This window comes from Pogona vitticeps, chromosome 6 (assembly GCF_051106095.1).
Source record: "Pogona vitticeps strain Pit_001003342236 chromosome 6, PviZW2.1, whole genome shotgun sequence".
In the NCBI taxonomy this organism is placed as follows: domain Eukaryota; kingdom Metazoa; phylum Chordata; class Lepidosauria; order Squamata; family Agamidae; genus Pogona; species Pogona vitticeps.
Genome location: NC_135788.1, coordinates 24,831,848 through 24,850,554, shown reverse-complemented (window position 1 = coordinate 24,850,554; position 18,707 = coordinate 24,831,848). Strand labels below are relative to the sequence as shown.

The 18,707-nt window shown below is 39.2% G+C and overlaps 1 protein-coding gene across 2 annotated transcripts in view; it reads left to right on the top strand.

The window, feature by feature from the left end:
* CDK6 (cyclin dependent kinase 6) overlaps positions 1 to 18,707 on the top strand; it is a 137,795-nt gene that overhangs the window by 33,132 nt on the left and 85,956 nt on the right. For both annotated transcript variants that reach the window (XM_020785171.3, XM_020785172.3), the window contains exon 3: positions 9,804 to 9,939. In XM_020785171.3, the coding sequence (XP_020640830.1) occupies positions 9,804 to 9,939 (136 nt within the window). The remainder of the gene's footprint in view (positions 1 to 9,803; positions 9,940 to 18,707) is intronic.

Here is an 18,707-nt window from a genome sequence, read left to right as displayed (position 1 = left end):
ACTCTATACTCGCTTACCTGGCAATAAATTCAGTACTGTACTGTATAGTACAGAGGAGACATCTTTAGGATTGCACTGGAACAACTTAATTGTGGCATACATTTTCGTGATCCAGGACCCATTTTGTCATGAAATGCATCGTTGTCTGCGTGACCAGTATTTACTGTTTAACGAAGATGCCTTAGGAAAAAAATAGCTGTCTGAGACTGTGCAGGTTGCGCAAGGCCACATAGGCGTGGTCTTCCCCTAAGAAGGCACCGTTAGGAGTTGAATTCCTTACCGCTGGAACTGCAGTCAGCTACCAAACACACTGAGCTCTCCACCCTGAGTGAAACGATATCGTATACCTTTAATTGTTAAATGTGTATTTTTTTCCTCAAGATACAGTTATAAGTGTGTATTCCTTCTCCCTCAACATAAATATTTAAATGCGTATTTGATTCACTTTATCTGTAAAAGATGATAACATTTCAAGAAGAGCAAAATATGATGGATAACTAAGTTCTGATCCACATATTAGTCAGGTGTGGCTCAAATCTTTTCATACAGTATATCATGACAATTGAAGCTATGAGGAGTGGTTAGAGTCCATCATCATTATTTCCTCCGAACATATCAGTTTGCCTCTTAGGAAAAGAGTTGGCAATATTGATGGCTCAGTTGGTGTACTTCTCCTTAAGAGTGTTAAAAAAGAAAAACAGCAAGAAAAAAAAGTAGATACTTGGATTAAAAAGGGTTGGCATATCTGGAAAAGGGAGTGATGTGCTGAAAGAGCAAAAGAGGAGGATGGAAAATAATTCTTATCAGGCACTGTTTCCTTCAACTAGTAGATTATGTAAGTAGAAGTAGTATTCCTAACAAGGAAACTTTTTACAGGACTGGTGACATGGTGAGTTAATGACCTTTGTAACTCTTGGGCACAGTCTGTGTAAGTGAAAATTAGTTTGGTGGCTTTAATCCCCATCAGACATTGATCTATCACTCAAAACTGCCATAGAATCACAACTCCAAAGAAGTCCAGGCAGGGAGAAGTTGGTGCTGTGGCTCAGAGATACTTAAAGGCAAAGCTATGCATAGAAGGCTTGCCCAGTGCAACCTTACTGGACTAGATTTCATCTTGAACTGTTTACGTTATTTCCAAAATAACTCTTACCCCATCTCCAACTTTTTACAGATTACTATAGGAGATAAAACAAAAATGTAATTGGAAAAATGTGATTTTGTAAGCAAAGTATAACCCTACTCAGCATATCACCTCAAAAAAATTTTTTGCAATCCCCAGCTCACCGTTTTTTCTTCAGTAAGAAAGGAGGTATTGTCACCCTTGAAAGCCTCTAGCTGCTGCAGTTCACCTTTTAAATTGCTTCCAGCCCTTGACACCACATAGTTAGCATCTCAAAATGCTTATTTTTCAAAACCAGGAGTGGACTTTGGAGAAGAATTGGCATTTGGGATGATCTGTGTAGCCTCCAGATTCCAGGAGCAAGAAACAGTGGCCCCTCCATCTGCCAGAGCAGCCCACCTCTGTTACAAAAGCACTCTGCTACCAAACAAGTCATGAATCACATCAGCTGTTTTGCTGGTGTGATTCATGGCCAGTATGAGAATTGAAAGCTGACCCAGAGGTCTGATCTGTACCTGTATGCACATTGCTTGCTTTTCACCAAAGTATGCAGGTGAGTGATTTGCAGCTAAATATGTGAACCTGATTCAATTGCAATTTGTTGCTCCTTAATTCCTTTCATTGAAGAGTTTTGGGTGATCCATAACTCCTCTGTAGTGATTGAGCTATTATGATTTATTCACATGTCATTATTATCTGTCATAATTTGGAGCTGTAGTTAAATAGTGATTAACTTCACATGTGAATTGACTTGAGGACTAATCTGATCATAAAAATCCCGTGGTAACCATTCATTGTATCTTTGAATGTTCTATCACGTCAAAACATACCAGGGAAAAAGTTCTAGCCTAGGCTTCCCTGTTATATGTGTGCTGTATATTCACAGGGAGGAGTAAGTTTTGTTTGTTTGAATTTTGTTTTATTTTTTTAATACTGTATGGGAGGTCATTCACAGTTACAAACACCCAACTGAATTCTGAAGTGGCTGTATCTCAGTGATTTAGTGTAATATGATGTATTCTATGTAGAGAAATGTCAGTTTTTTCAGGATATTGTTTTAGCACCGTTTAGCAGTGTTGATGTACCAAAACAAGTGACTGATGTCCAGTTATTGTTTAGAAACGAGAGTGAGAGACAGACGGAGATGTTGGTGTCACTTTAGCCTAGGGATAGGCAAAGTGTCTTCCAGATATTATTTGCGTAAGCCTCTGCCAGCCTTTTCCAGCATAGCCAGTAATGAGGAATGCTGGGAGCCCAACTACATTTGGAGGGCTGCACATTGCCTAGCTCTGCTCTATGCCACATCTCTGGATGAGCATGCCTAATAATTTTCTGTAGTTATTGAAGAGGATGGGAGAGAAAATGGGTCCTGAAGCACCATATACACCTTGGGTCCCCAAAGTTCTTGGACTAAAACTCCTGGGAACCTTCACCACTAGCATTGCTAACCTGAATTTCTGGGAGTTGTAGTCCAAGAACACCTGGGAATCCAAATTTGGGAACTACTGCTGTACACTGAAGGCCATGAGATGCAGCAGGAACATCCTAGCGCCACCACAACAAAATAGCTGAACAGTCAAGAAGGATATCATGGGTGATGGCATCAAAAGATGTTGTGAGAGCCAGAAGTATTAGCGTGATTTGTGTATTTTCCTATCTATCTATTGATACGTAGGTCATTCACAGGGCAGTTTCAACTCTCAGAATGGATGAAAATCCAGACTGCATAGGATACAAATCATGCAGCCTGCGTTGGTGTATGTAATGGTATATTGTCCGAAACACTGATGAAACACTGCTGTTGGCATAAGAATAGAACAGGGCTTCATAAAATAAACCCAGGAAGGCAAGGCTTGACCTAGTGTTAGACAGAGCATCAGTCTCCCAGGAATTCCTCTCACAGCAAGTAGAGCAATGTGTGACCCAGGATCTGCACTGCATCCTCTAAATACTGTATGTCTTGTTGTCTTTAGTTGCATGGAGGGCAGTCTCCCATCACTAGTACTGAATTAAATTTGACTGCTTGTCCATTTCTCAGTATGGAATGGGTGTATGGAGGATGCACCATCTTTTCTTACCTCAGACCTGACCTTGAAATTCTTGAAGGAGGAGGAGGTCCTGTTACGTTCCCTGCTACCATGGTTAGCACAGCATTTCTGGAGACAAAATCATCACTTCTGAGAGGAATATGCCTCTGGCTTTCCCTTCTGCAAGTCTTTTGCTTCACGGGTATTTTGTGCTATCTCCATTTGCAGGCCCACATCCAACTGTTTGAGACATTGATTTAAAGGGAATGCTCTGATTTTTTTTTTTTTATCTTGGGTGAGTCTTCTCATGGCTGTCTGTCTATCATAATGATCAATAATTTAAATGTACAATAAGTTGTCTTTGTAGAACATTCAGTATATAAATCTGTCTTTTATATCTGCACATAATATAACTTTCTAAAATAAGGTTTCACATGTTCCAGCTTGTTAGAAAGAACACCAAGTAGAAATTGGACGTATTCTTGAGTGAGTCTTTATTCTTAACACAGTAGGCAACTGTTATGGAAGCACATCTGTATGATTTTCACAGTGGTTAAAAAAAGAATGCAGCTTATAGTCAAGAACTTTTATCACAAGTGAAAGGGAGTTTCCTGTGGTCTCTTGTCTGCTTCTTCCAGAAATACTTGGCCAATAGTTTGCTTGAGGCTCTTAAAATATTATCAAAGCCTGACACCGGTTACACTTAAAAGGTACTTGATTGAGGTAGCATTTGAGATTGGAACAGTGGCTAGGGATAGAAGGATCAGTATATGTTTCATTAATTGTCTTTTGTGTTTTGAGATCCTCTTATACTTATTTATTTGATTTGCCGTATTTATTTTATTTAAAGTAAAATAAATACAGTTTCCAAGGCAAGATGGCATTAATGCTACATCACGAAAAAAATCTGCAGTGTATATGCAGTACATACCGAGGACTGTTCACATATTACTTGTTTACACACAAGTTATCCAAACAATCAAACTGACAATTACATGAAGAAATGTATTGTGCAAAATTGCTCAGCTGTGGATATGACCTATAGCAACTCCCATAAATGTTGCTGTGCTTTTGTTGCTCTGTCTAAGTCAAACAACATCATTTGTTGTTAGCTATACATCTATCTCTAAGGAGAGGCTTAAGGGAATGTATTCGGATATCCAAAAGAGTACAGCCATACTCGATGAACATTCCTCAATGGTTCCTTTTTATTCTGGAGTGCCAGAGGATTCTGTCTTGGGCTTGGGCTTTATTAATGACTTGTACTGGATGGGTTGCTTATTTATTTGTAAATTACTCCAAACTGGGACAGGGAGCTAGTATTTCCAAAGACAGAATCAGAATTCACAAAGAATTTAACATACCAGAGAACTGGGCTAAAAGAAAGTTTATTTGAAGAGGGGAAGATGTAAAGTTCTACATTTAGGCAGGGAAGACCAGATACATAAATGGAGGTTGGGTGGCAGCTGGCATGGTAGCAGTATGTGTGAAAAGTTGTAAGGGCCGTAGTAGACAAGAAAGTGGTTGTCAGTCCACAGTATGATGTGGCAGCAAAAAAGCTAATGCATTTTTAATTTGATCAATAAATGCATTAGGGGCCAAATCAAGGGGATTAATAATACCACTCTATTCTACCTTGGGGTGATCTCTCTTGGAATATTGGGTCCCATTCTAGCTACCATCATTTAAGAAGGCTACTGACACTCTGGAACATAGTCAGAGAAGGGACACTAGATGGCAAAGGATCTGGAAACCAATCCCTATAAAAAGCAGTTAAAGATACTGTGTGTGTTTTATTTGCAGAAGAAAAGATTAAGAAGTGATATGATGTCCATCTTTGAATACTGAAGAGTGTCATATGTGAGATGAAGCAAGTTCATTCCCTGTGGCTTCAGGGCCTAGGGCCCAAACTAAATAAATTCAGATTTCAGGACTGGAAGTTTTGAGTAGACATCAGGAAGAACTTCAGATAATAACAGCTAGTGAACAGTGGATCAGATTACCAGGGTAGATGGTAGATTCCTCTTCACTGGAGGTTTTTAAACAGGTTGGATGGATGGTTGTCAACAGGGTCTTAGGTATAGATTTCCTGCTTTGATAGGGGTTGGACTCAATGGCCTTGGGGGTCTCTTAAAGCTCTATTATTCTATCTTTCCTGAATCCAGAAGATTATGGCAAATTCTCTAATGTGAATCCTAATGTGCAGTGAAGTCCTTTCCTGTTTGTTGTCAGGTGCTATCAAGTCAGAACTGACTTATACTGACCGTAGTAAGGTTTTCAAGATAAGTGAGGTATTTAAGATTTTACCAGTTCTGGGCCCCAGTAAGTTGCCTTGGCAGACCTGGGGAATTGAACCCAGATCTCCTAAGCCTTTGTCCGTTACACTGCCCACTACACCACACTGGACACTCATCCTTTCCTGCACCTCTTTATATTTTCTTTAAATATCGGTATCTTGGTTTGGTTTAGTTGCTTGAGTTTAGATGCATTTGTTTATGTTCAGTTGTTTTTGGACCAACAACGTGGTCTGTATTGTTTAATGGGGCATGTATCTGAGAAAGCATGCATAGCATTATAGCCTAAACCCTATTTAAAACAAATCTGCTGTGCTTTATTTGGCTGTGGACTCTCAGGTAGCCTAACTTAGGTAATTTGAGTTTCATGGAAGTCAGCTGTGCATTGTACTTTGAAGAGATAGAACTTTTCTATGTTTACTGCAGATACTGGGAGAGCAGGATCTGCTGGCCCTGATCGTCACAATTAGTGGAGCCTACCTATGTACAAACGATGTACTGGTCACTGATATTTGAATGATGTTCTTAAGGCAGTACAGTAATTGGATGATATGCTTTGATAATACCTGTCTTTAAAGGCTCAAGAAAGAACAAATAATATACTGCAATGAAAAAAAAGATTAAAAAAAGACCAGAATTATCTTGAGATTTTATTACAGAGAATGTTTAAGTCATGGAAACAAATTGGAGTTAATTAGCAAATGTCTAGTCATGTGGCTGGTTGCACATAACCAGGCATGCAACTGGCACTTCATTAATTAGCAGCCATTTGCCAACATGACTTCTGAGATTTCACTTATTGTGGAGTAAATTGTCAGGAGGACTTTAGCCAAAAACCTATCCTATCCTACCCTTATATCAATTTTTTGTCTAGTACTACTAGGATAGGTTAGGATAGGATAGGATAGGATAGGATAGGATAACCTTATCCTTTCTAGATCTTGCCTTATTGTTCCAGGGAACTCTGTCTGCACATCTTCAGTAAGTCAGACAGATATTTAGAGTAACAGCTTGGAACAGCAGCATAAGTGCTGTTCTCTGTTTAATGTGTTTATATGACCTAATCTAGTGGGTAACGCAAACCCCTTTGAAGTAGCATGCTCAAATAGACTTGTACTGAGGATCTTCTTGGTAGATCGTGCCATTGGATTGTTAGGCTATTGAATCCACAAAATTCTGAAATAGAGACTTAGAATTGTCTGTTTGAAAGAAGCTAGCTGAAAGAATCCAGCCACAATAGATTTTCCTAAGTAATGTAGTCTCTATTTTTGAGCCATGTGTACTTTTAAAATAAGGATATTGAATGTGCTTATTATTTGAAATATCTGAATTAATTTTATTCACTGTAAAATTCCATACCACTTTTCTAATCTCAAACTCCCCAAGGAAGTTCACATCTATGGCCTAAATCCTTTTGTTTAGGACTGTAAGTCACAACTTGAGTGGGCCCATTCACCAAATCCCCACAATGAGCCTACTCTAGTTGCAACGTACTATGCTAAGCTACAAGATTTCAGCCAAGAATGCATACATAAATACAAGATACAATAAAAATACATGGATAAATATAATATCAATGCCACTTCTGCAAAATCATCTTCATCCTCCTCATCCTGTGCCATCCAGAGTCAAGATGATCTAAAAGAGACCTTGCAGCTATAAGCATTTTACTGGCCTTTAAAAGAAATGGGCAGAATATTGATGGTGTTCGCATTCTACACAGTGGAATCCTTTAAAAAATATTGCATTAGTCAAAAGTATCTTTGCCAATGTATTAAATACTTGGCAAAAAAGGTGTTTAAAAATTAAGTAAATGTTGTTCAACAGAAACATGCAGTTGGAAATATTTTCCAATGTTTATGTTCAGATTTTGGACTTGTCTGGCTCCTCCATGTTTGCATGTACTGGAATGGAAGATTTATATGAATACATTTCATATTATTAAATCATTATAAAATATCAAGGAAATTAACTTTAGCAAACAGCTTCAAGATAATTTTGTCCTGCTGTTTCCTAGATAGTGCAACCATGTTTAAGTTATTTGTTTCAGGAAAATAAAGGATACTGAATAGTAGCAGTGTCCTGCTTTTAAAAGATAGTTAACGCTGTATTGTTAGGCAGACGATTCTGTTATAGAAATGATTGATGTGGAGTACAGGAAATGGCTAAAAATGGCTGTATTTACTATGTAGACAAAAAATAATCCAGTATTTCAACATTTTCTTCTTTTTTTAATTACTTTTTTATTAACCTCCATAGTAGGACAAAATGTTGAAGGCAGCAGAGAGAGCATTATTTGCACTACTGTGGCAGACACGGATCTGCTGTTACTACACTGGTTTTCCAGGCCAGGCCATTTAAACAGACACTAATAGATTTATGCACAACTTGAACAAGGGCCTGAGACTGTGAAGACTCCATATACAATTCTGCATGCACTCATCCACACACCAGAGATGGAAAAGTTACTTATTTAGACTGCAACTCCTACAGTATCTTAGCCAGCATAGCAATAGAATACCCCAGCCAGTGACCATGGTGACTGGGTGTTCTCGGGGTTGTAATGCAGAGAAGTTTCCTTTTATAATTTCTCACAAATAGATAACGTGCACACTGTTGTTAGATTAATGCATTTTAAAGGTAGATGTTGTGGATCTTGTTAAACTTGAAACAGCTTGTGGATGCCAGCATGTTGTGAGCTAATCCTTACTGGAGACATTAACTGACCATGCTTCTCTGTGCAGAGAGCTGTTCACAGACTTGTGGTCTAGTGTCATTGCTGATTGTTTCCCCCTTCAATACTGTACTATATCCACAAGTAGACTATTTGTTTGAGCAGTAAAGGTACAGGCAGTCCTACTGTAACAAGAAGCATTTCTTTATTCATCTTTTAAATATCCTTAACTTGACTGCAAATTTGAAGAGTGGTGCAAACCCCATTCATCTCAGAGGTAACCGAGTTTAGTAGTATCTGAAATGGCAGATCAGTATCATAACTGCAAGATTGTTTTGCTTCCACTCGTAGCTTGGTACAGGTCTTTGTTCTTCAGGATATTAATTGTTACCTAATTTGTAAGCTGCTTTGATATCTGGAGATAAAAAAGGTCTAAACAAAGGCAAGGCACTTCTCTAAACTTCACTGTGACCTGGTTGGCATTATAGTATGTGTAAATGACTTCTAAAAGGTAGATGGTATCTCCAAGAATCACAGTTGGTAGTAGGCAGTTGAATGTGGAGTCTGGAAAAAGCACTTGTCTAGGAAAACCTCATCCAAGTGCTGAGATGGATAAGTAATTTCACTACCCTTTACTATACATATTCTCCTTTCTCCCAATAGTTTATCCTGATTCCTAGATGAGCTGGTAGAGGGATAAACCTTTGACATCTGTTGCTTTGCCTTTGAAGACATAATTCTGTCTGTCTGTCTATGTTATGATTAGAGATGGGGGTATTCGTATTCATATACAAATACAAATATTCCTGTGCAGCTGGAGTTAACAGGGGTCTGGACCATCCACTCATGTGCCCACTAGCGGCGGCCCATCTCTTCCTTCCAGTCCCTCTGGAACACCGCTTGGCTAGCCATTTGGCAGCCTTGCAGGGAGACTCGTACTCCCTCCCTCTGCTGGGAATGGCTAGCTGACCGGGAAGAGAACAGTGCTCGGGAGTGATTGGAAGGATGAGAAGGGCCAGTGGCAGTGGCGGATGTGTGAGTAGATGATCTGGCCCCAGGGGCTGAACCCTCATTAACTCCAGCTGTGCGGGGATATTCATATTCAGATACGAATACCCCCATCTCTAGTTATGATATAACATACTTGAGTTGTAGGGTACTAATGCTGTTCCGTATATAATAATGCCATTTCAGAGGTTTTTCGGTTGAAAAGTCTCTGCACATTTCCCATGAAATACCTGCTGCCAGTTATTCATTGGCTTGGATCCTAATTTTCCTTCTTTGAATGAACAGAAATCACATTCATGGAACAGGGTCTTGCCACTCTCTTTTCACCTGTAGAGTAAGTCAAAGTCTAGAGAGCTTTAGCCACATCTCAAGTTTTATGTACTGTATTTGAGTGACTGGGCAGGCTATTGTTTGTCAGTAAAATAAAATAGCTTCAGTGAAGAACAATACCAAAAATAATGTTATGGCTCCATTCTATGGAAAGTGACATAGATTCAATAATTTTGATTATCCCAATGTGTTGTCCTCTGACAATCTGGTTGGTCTGTATTTAAATTTGGCTGGATTTTGCATTTAATTATTTGTAACAAATGGAGATATACATTTTAAAGTGACTTCAAATTCCTTCTCTGTTTCCATCCATTTATGTAGCATTTTTGTTTTGTTCTCTTTCTTAGGTTGTTCGATGTATGCACAGTGTCCCGAACAGAAAGAGAGACGAAATTAACATTGGTATTTGAACATGTTGATCAAGACTTGACCACTTACTTGAATAAAGTTCCAGAACCTGGTGTTCCTAGCGAAACTATAAAGGTATCAAAGAAGGGAAGGGGAGGTTTGTACATAATTTTATGGAATAATATGCTAAAGATGACCATACAGTGTATTTTTTTAAAAAAAGAACAACTATTGTCAGATTTAGCTAATTGCCTGTTTGCCAAATTCAGATACAATGGTTCTTTTTAAAAAAATGATGAAAAATGTTGATCTACATTATTTTAAGTATAGTAATAATAATAACCTTTGAACTGCAGAGCTGAAAGGGATCCTGTGACTCATCGGGTCCAGCCCCTCTCAAGGAGGCACAGTGGGAAATTGAACTCCCAGCCTCTGACTCCACAGCCAGAGGCCTAAGCCACTATCCAGCAATTGAACCTGAACACTTTGTCTCAATTTCTAATAAATTATTTATCAGTTTTATTAAATCAAGAAATTATAATTAAAAGAAAAACAGGAGAAAACCCTGTATGTAGAAGCATAAATCGGCAACCAACCGTAGCCTCAGATCCTGGTTTGAAAACACATTATGGTTTGCAGCAAACCACTGTTTGTGGTATTTATCTGAAATGAGAGACTGTGGTTTGTTGCAAACCACAATCACAAGTGTCTAGTCTCTACCATTCATGGGTAAAGAACTGGGAAATGGGAGGAAACAGTTCGTGAGCCTGCAGCTTGCTGTGCCTTATGCTCACACCAAAAAAAGTGGTTTGTGTTTACTTTTAAACTGGGCCATTGTCTTTATTGTTACCTTCCAAGAAGAAAGAAGATTTTGCTTACCAATACAGCACATGTTTTCTTTGCAGGAGATCCCAGGATCAGTGGCAGGTAGGGCTGGAAAAAACTCCTGTCTGACATACTAGACACTCACTTTTACACAGTGTAGGCAACATAATGTTCTTTAGTGTAGAAATACATATCATTAGGATGCTGATATATGGTAGGAGGGTACTGAAAGGCAGTAAGAGCTGAAATTGATAAAATGTGGGTGGGACAGGTTCTTGGAGAACACACACACACAGAGAGAGAGCTTGGGACACTATTTAATAAATGAGATCTCATTCCTCGATATCAGCCAACTTGGTAAAATTCAGTTTTGCAAGCAGTAAGTGTCAGATGCATATTTTCAGTTAGATGCTGTCACGTCTTCAGGGACAAAGTTTGCTTATTTATTTATGCATTTGAATGTGCTGATATTTTCACAAAATGTGCTCAAGATGGTTTACCATCTGTATAGAAAAAAATGACCTTAACTGTGATACCAGCAGCACAACAATTAAAAAAGTAGAGACACTACCATCTGCAAATAATGATAGGAGTCAGCTAAAACAACTAAACAACTGTCTTTTGCCTCATGACACAATGCTAAAAGGTAGACAACAGGTATATATTTCAAGGGAGCTCAGTCTGCAAAAGGTATATGTCTACAAAAAGGATGTATTCCAGTTACGTAAAGGTAAAGGTTATTCCCTTGACAATTAAATCCAGTTGTCTCCAACTCTAGGGGTGGGTGCTCACTCCCGTTTGTAAGCTGAAGAGCTGACATATGCCCATAGATAGTTTCCGTGATCACGTGAATGACATGATTAGACACAGAACACTTACCTTCTCAGTGAGGTGGTACCTTTTCATGTACTCACATTTGCAAGCTTTCAAACTGCTGAGTTGGCAGGAGCTGGGACAAGCAATGGGAATTCACCCCATTGTGTGGATTTGAACTGCTAAACTTTTGATTGGCAGTCCAGTGGCTCAGCAGTTAAACCACAGCGCCACCCACGTCTCTCTATTCCAACTACCAGCCACCTAATCTTTGAAGGTAGGAACACTGAAAGTAGGACTTCAGGTAGCAACCCTAGTGAATAGGTCAGAGTAGAGATCCTTTTGATGTCCTAATTGCAAGCCACTAAGAACTTTAGAGATCAAAGCCAGTACTTTGGATTGTATCTGTAAACAAACTTGAAGCAATGGAAAGGTTTTTGACACTGTCTAGATAACGTTCTTTGCAGCTGCACATTTTTTTAAAGGATGGAGCCAGTTTGTAGTGTTTATGCAAGGGGAAAGTAGTCTCTTTACTGACAACATGTATATAGTTGTTGTTTAGTCGTTAAGTCGTGTCCAACTCTTCATGGCCTCATGGACCAGAGCACGGCAGGTCCTCCTGTCTTCCACTGCCTCCCGGAGTTGGGTCAAATTCATGTTGGTCGCTTCGATGAAACTGTCCAACCATCTCATCCTCTGTTGTCCCCTTCTCCTCTTGCCTTCACACTTTCCCAACATCAGGGTCTTTTCCAGGGAGTCTTTTCTTCTCATGAGATTGCCAAAGTATTGGAGCTTCAGCTTCAGGATCTGTCCTTCCAGTGAGAACTCAGGGTTGTTTTCCTTTAGAATGGATAGATTTGTTCTCCTTGCACTCCAGGGGACTCTCAAGAGTCTCCTCCAGCACCACAATACAAAAGCATCAATTCTCTGGCGGTTAGCCTTCTTTATGGTCCAGCTCTCACTTCCATACATCCCTACTGGAAAAAACATAGCTTTGACTATACGGACCTTTGTCAGCAAGGTGATGTCTCTGCTTTTTAAGATGCTGTCTAGGTTTGTGATTGCTTTCCTCCCGAGAAGCAGGCGTCTTTTAATTTCTTGACTGCTGTCACCATCTGCAGTGATCATGGAGCCCAAGAAAGTAAAATCTGTCACTGCCTCCATATCTTCTCCTTCTGTTTGCCAGGAGGTAATGGGACCAGTGGCCATGATCTTAGGTTTTTTTTTTTTTTTTTTTTTTGCACTCTCCTCTTTCATCCTCATTAAGAGGTTCTTTAAAGCCTCCTCACTTTCTGCCACCAGAGTGGTATCATCTGCATATCTGAGGTTGTTGATATTTCTTCCACCAATCTTAATTCTGGTTTGGGATTCATCTAGTCCAGCCTTTCGCATGATGTATTCTGCATATAAGTTAAATAAGCAGGGAGACAATATACAGCCTTGTCGTATTCCTTTCCCAATTTTGAACCAATCAGTTGTTCCATATGTATTTATATATATTTATTTGTTACTGAATATATATTTATGTCTGAATCCCAAATCCTGTTCTCTACTGTAATAGCAACAGGATATGGGATTGCCTACTGTGAAAAATATTTTTCATATTTTGCTTTGTTTAGTCAAATTCACCACTCTTTATGAGTATTGTATATTGTAAGTGGAATGGACAAGCATTTGGAAGTAACAAGTATCTTAGAGTGAGACCACACGTAAAGGCAAATGTTGATTTCCTCCTCTTACTTTATGCCTTGGCTTGGCACTTCATGTTAAGAAAGCTTTACTTCTAATGATGTCTTAATATTATTGTCGAGTTTGACCCATAGTTTTTCTGTAAGGAGTCCCCCTCCTTTCTTAGTAGTGAGGATATAATGAAGCTGTATTTCAAAAGCGATGAAACAAGGAGCCACAATAGTAAAGAAATCTTTTGAGATAGCAAGCAGCAGTTCTTGATTACTTTAAAGGTTACTTTTTAATGGTATACTAGAGATATTTTTAATGGATTTCCCCCCCAGTTTTCATGCCTTTCTTTCACCAGTTCTTGGTATCCCACCCTAAGTAATAGAAAATAATAAATAATGGAAGGTCACCGTTTTCAAAAATCATGATTAAATGGAGTAATATAAAGAGTTACAGAATGAATGAATTTTTAAAAGTAACTTTCGTAGATCTGGAACAGGCTGTACATCTGTTGCCCATGCTTTATGCTTTACTGTTTCCCTAGAAAGCAAGCAGTGCTTGCTTGCATGACAAAGAATCAATTACTGTGAAGATCTGGCTTCTCTGAGAATGTCGTTTCTAGTGTTGATGGAGAGCCATTTGCCATCTGCCACTGACACACATATTGACTTGATCATATTTGAGTAGTTCATTGCCCAAAGAACTGAAAAACAAGATAGAAAACTCCTGAGACAAATATAAATGAATAATACTTGAAAGAAAGAAATCTAAATTTTTCACATGACAGTTTCTTCAGTTTATCAAATGTGAAATTATTTTTGTAATTGATTATATATGAGTGTAATTATTCTTTTTTTTTTTTACTTTTGTCTAATTGAATGATATTAATCGGGCTAACACGACTTTTACAGCTCCTTTATGCAAGTGCCAGCAGTTTTGTAAGCACTGTACAGAGCTGACCACTTCCTTTATGGCAAAGGTGGGCAAGTGTCCAGCTAGCTGGATCTACTTTTTTTTAAACTCAAACTCCAAGATCTGCCAAGCAGAACCAGGTGCAAAAAACGCAGAACAATGAGATAGATTCAGTACAAGAAGTGAATTAGTCTCATAGGCCTTTCTTGGAAAAGTCCATTCCTGCTTTTCTCCTGCTTTTCTCTTGCTGTTGTTAAACAACTGAAAGTCAGAAATCCATCTTGATTTCCTTCTAGTCACCCTGAGATGTACCAAAAGATTGCAGTCCCCCTCCTGCTTATTGTCTGTTTTACAAAGTCAAAAGCTTTGGTCCTAGGGATAGAACCTAGTTGTTAGTCCACAGCTAGGTTATAAGTTGAATTGAATCAATTACTAGTGTGTTGATTTAAGAAGTCCCATTTGGTAAATCTACTTTAGTTGAGATTAAAAATTGGATTCTGCCCCTAATTCTGTGTACTTTTATGTAAAACTATTGAAATGAAAAAGAGAAAAGTGTTATATTTACAGGCTTAGTTAGAAGTGAATTTAACTGAAATAATTAATACTTGGGATTATAACATTAAGTTGTTATCACATTCAACCATATTCCCCTGGGCAAGAATTTTCACAAAATAGTCCTCTGTAGTTGCAGTGATCACATGTTATCATGCAAGAACTTTGTCTTCTTCTTTGTGTGAAAAGAATCCACCACCTCCTTTCTTTAGGTTTTTCAGATAAAAAATTCAGACCCAGACAAAGATATCATTAAGGAGCTGTGATAGTTATTTGCAGATTATTGAGGAACTGTAGCATTCTGCGTTCGAGGATATTCTTGTGTTTTGTAGGATGCGTTTGTGATGTTCTAGATCAGGGGAGTGTAGTACACGCCTCTTCCTTTGGCCCTCAAAAATATATTATGTGGCCCTCCGTGTGAAACGTTTGGAGACCCTTGTTCTACATAATGGGTGTTTTCTCCATGTTGCAGTCCTGTGGTACACCTACTCTACTTGTGGTGATGTAGAACTATTAATTTGGTTTCATTTAACCTCTTTCCAGTTTCTCAGAAAACTTTAATGATCAATGCAGAAACATGTAGTGCTTAAATATGAAAATTCAAGATTGTACTCATACGAAAATAACAGTATCTCAGTGCAGATATTCTTGCTATTGAAGTCTACTATCCTTCTTAGACACCATTGGAAAGAAGCTAACAAAAAAGTAAGCAAGTTGTTGTACATGTCACCACTTTTTCTAAGCATGCAGATATTCAGGAAAACATGTTTAGCCTTCTGCTGAAATCAGATGGATTTAAAATTCTCTCATGTTGGTGCTTGCTCTTTGAACAAAGCATAACAATGAAAAAAATCACATGCCCAAATCCAAGATTCTGCTTTAGTTTGTTTCCTACATGTGCACACATTTACACAGCTTTTTCATCTGTTTTTGTCATCATGTGATATAATCAGCATACTATTCCAGTTTCTGGTTTCTTAGGTTTTAAATCTGTATAAATAGAAGTTCCTTTATTTTGAGAATATCTCCATTTTTAAAGGCAGTTGAGACAAAGGCACACATTATTGGAAAGTTTTAGTGTAGCTGCCAGCAAACAGAAAATTACGCATGAAGACATGAGTGAAATAACAGAGATGTACTGTTTGGGTGCTTAATCCTTCAGAAACTTGGCTGTTGAGATTATTTTTCACTTCAGTAAAGTGACAGCAGAATCTAAGACGTGTAAGAGATTATCTTTAAATTCAAGGAAAAAAGCATATTGTACAATCTTCAGCTTTTTTCCCTTGTGTGCAAGAGGGAGATTAGAAACTACATGTCGAGTTCTCCTCCATCTTTTGTAAGACTCATACACAGAGAACTAAGATGGCAGGGAAGAAATGTGAATTTCCCCTTGCCATGTTTGTCTTTAAGAAGCTGTTTTGTTTTTATGTGGGGAAGCATTTGCCTTTCATATTCACCACTTGTTCATCCTGAAGTTGTATAGTCCCAGGAAGGTAACGTCACTACTGTATTTTTCTAAAACTCAAATTCAGCTCTAAATTTCGTACATTTTTTAAATATCACTGTCCATATCTAAAGTTCTTAAATTTTGTTTTTATTTATCCTTCTCATTTGTGACAGTGGTTGCATTTGGATGCTAGGCTAAGCCATGGTCAGCAAGCTGAGATAAACACAAGGTTGTAGATTCTGCTTCCTCTCTTCCCCCCTCTGGCCACAAGAATGCACTTGGAAGCATTCCCTTTGATATCTTAACCACAGTTTAACATTTCATCCAAATATTAAGCCATATTTAATATTAAATGAAGTTTGAGTAACTTCATAAACTGTAGTTATGAGATGGCTTGCATCGCACCAACCAAAATTATTATTAACCAAAATTAGTAATTCTAAACTCCTTGCCTTGTGGCTACATCAGAGGAGCAGAGGGTGGCAGGGAGGCATGTAAACCTGAATCTTGCCTAGATTCATTCACAACTCATTAAACTGTGAATGGTTGGTTTTTGGGTTTATTAAGTATCATGTATGAGCAAAGCTAGAAGGTGATGTGTATATTAATTTCCTAGGGGCTCAATTCATTGTTTCTGAGGGCGTTGCTGCTGGCAGGCCGTCAGCCCACATCCCAGGCTCCTGATCCGGGTCCTTGGATCAAGCTGCCACTGAATCTGAGGCAAATGTGAAGCACAGTCCAGCAAAGCGGGGGGGCAGGGAGGCCATGGCAGATGGAAGGCAGCTGGTGAAGGAGGGGAATGGGACTGCCTGTCCACTGGGGCCATAAAAAAAGCACTAGAGGAGACCATAGGATGGCTGGAGGAAGACAAAAGACATCTGGCACCATGTGAATTGAGGGGAGATACCTTGGAGGAGAAAGGCACTTTGAGAGACTCTCAGGAGAGCTGGAGGAGGCACTGAGTGTGGAGGAGGTTTTGAATGCAGAGGAGGGTTGGGGCACTGCATACTGGGAGGATCCCTGGACAGAGGTCCTTATACTGCTCCATGGGCTTCAAGGAGAAGGCAGTGGGTGAGGGGTTGCCAGGCCTTGTCCCAATCCTTATTGCTGTGATCAGCCGCCTAGAGTGGTCTTAATTGACTAGATAGGCGGGATATAATAATAATAATAATAATAATAATAATAATAATAATAATAATAATAATAATAATAATAATAATAATAATAATAATAATAATAATAATAATAATAATAATAATAATAATAATAATAATAATAATAATAATAATAATAGACACGGAGAGCTATCCGGATACTGTGCCAACCTAATGGCAATGCTGGAGGGGGAAAAGGGAAAAGGAGTGGCAGACGTTGCAGCAGCTCCTGCCCTGACAAGGCTTTGGCAGTGACCAGTGCAAAGACCTATAAGTCTTCTCTTCTGTGAGTGACTTACTTTGGTCCTCTGTGGAGACCTTGCCCAACAGAAGCTAAGAACCTGTGGGCCCCAGTGGAGTTAACTTGGGGCCCAGACCCAGGGGCAGGTGCCAATAAGTCAGCCACCTGGAGGGCTTCCAGAAATGCAGTGAACTCCTGAGCTAGTTGTATCCAGTTCGTCCATGTTAAAAAATCTCCTTGTTAATAATCAAGTACATCTGGAGTCTACGGGGGCAGGAATGGAGGAGGGCTTGTCAATCCCACACTGGGTGGGGGCGGTTGGGTGTATATTATTACAAAGAAATTAGGGCTTCGTTAGTCAGATTGAGCTAAATAGAGTCAATTAAGATTATGTAGAGATGTGGTATGTCATTTTCTGTGATTCTTGCAATCATGGCATACACATCAAGCAACCATATTTGGCCCACCTCCCCTTTTCAAAGAAGGGGGGAAAAGAAAACAATTTTTTTCTTTACTCCTTACTGTTTCCATCTCTTTCTGGGAGGAAGCTTTTATTTCCCCCCAAAAAAGTGTAACACATCAGTGCTGCCCTAGTTAGCTAGATTTAAAAAAATTGCTTCCTTCCTCCCCCCTCCACAGAGCAGCATAGGAAGATTTTAATTTCCCAATATTAAGCAGCTAAGCTGTCTACTTAAGCCACTTAATGATATCAGGAAATTGTAAGCAGATGAGAAATTAAAAACATCAAGCCATCCGTTTTGGTTTAATCCCAGCAATGGCACATGCTGGAACTGAACCAAAACAGAGCAGCCCTTCTTGCTCCTAAAATGAGTAGCCCCTGACAGGAAGCCAAAAAGGTGCAGTTAGGAGTGCCTTTGGGAAGGGGCTGGTTCAAATTGTCACTTATCATATGGTCATCAGAAGAAGGAGTGAAGCAGTGTCCCCAGAGTGGACCAAACAGGACAAATCCCTGTGTAGTCACGACCTCAGTGTACTGTAACGCAGAGGGTGATGAACTAGAACTCAGGAGACTTGGGTTTGAATCCCTGTTCACTAGACTTTTCACTTATGTTGAAAATTATGTGAAGCACCAACCTGACACACACACATTGTGAACAACAGCTAGTAAACAATAACTCAGGCAGAACCCATCTTGCCTATATATTGGTTCTCGTTATTGCTGTTGTTGTTTAGTCATGTCCGACTCTTCGTGACCCCATGGACCAGAGCACGCCAGGCCCTCCTGTCTTCCACTGCCTCCCGGAGTTGGGTCAAATTCATG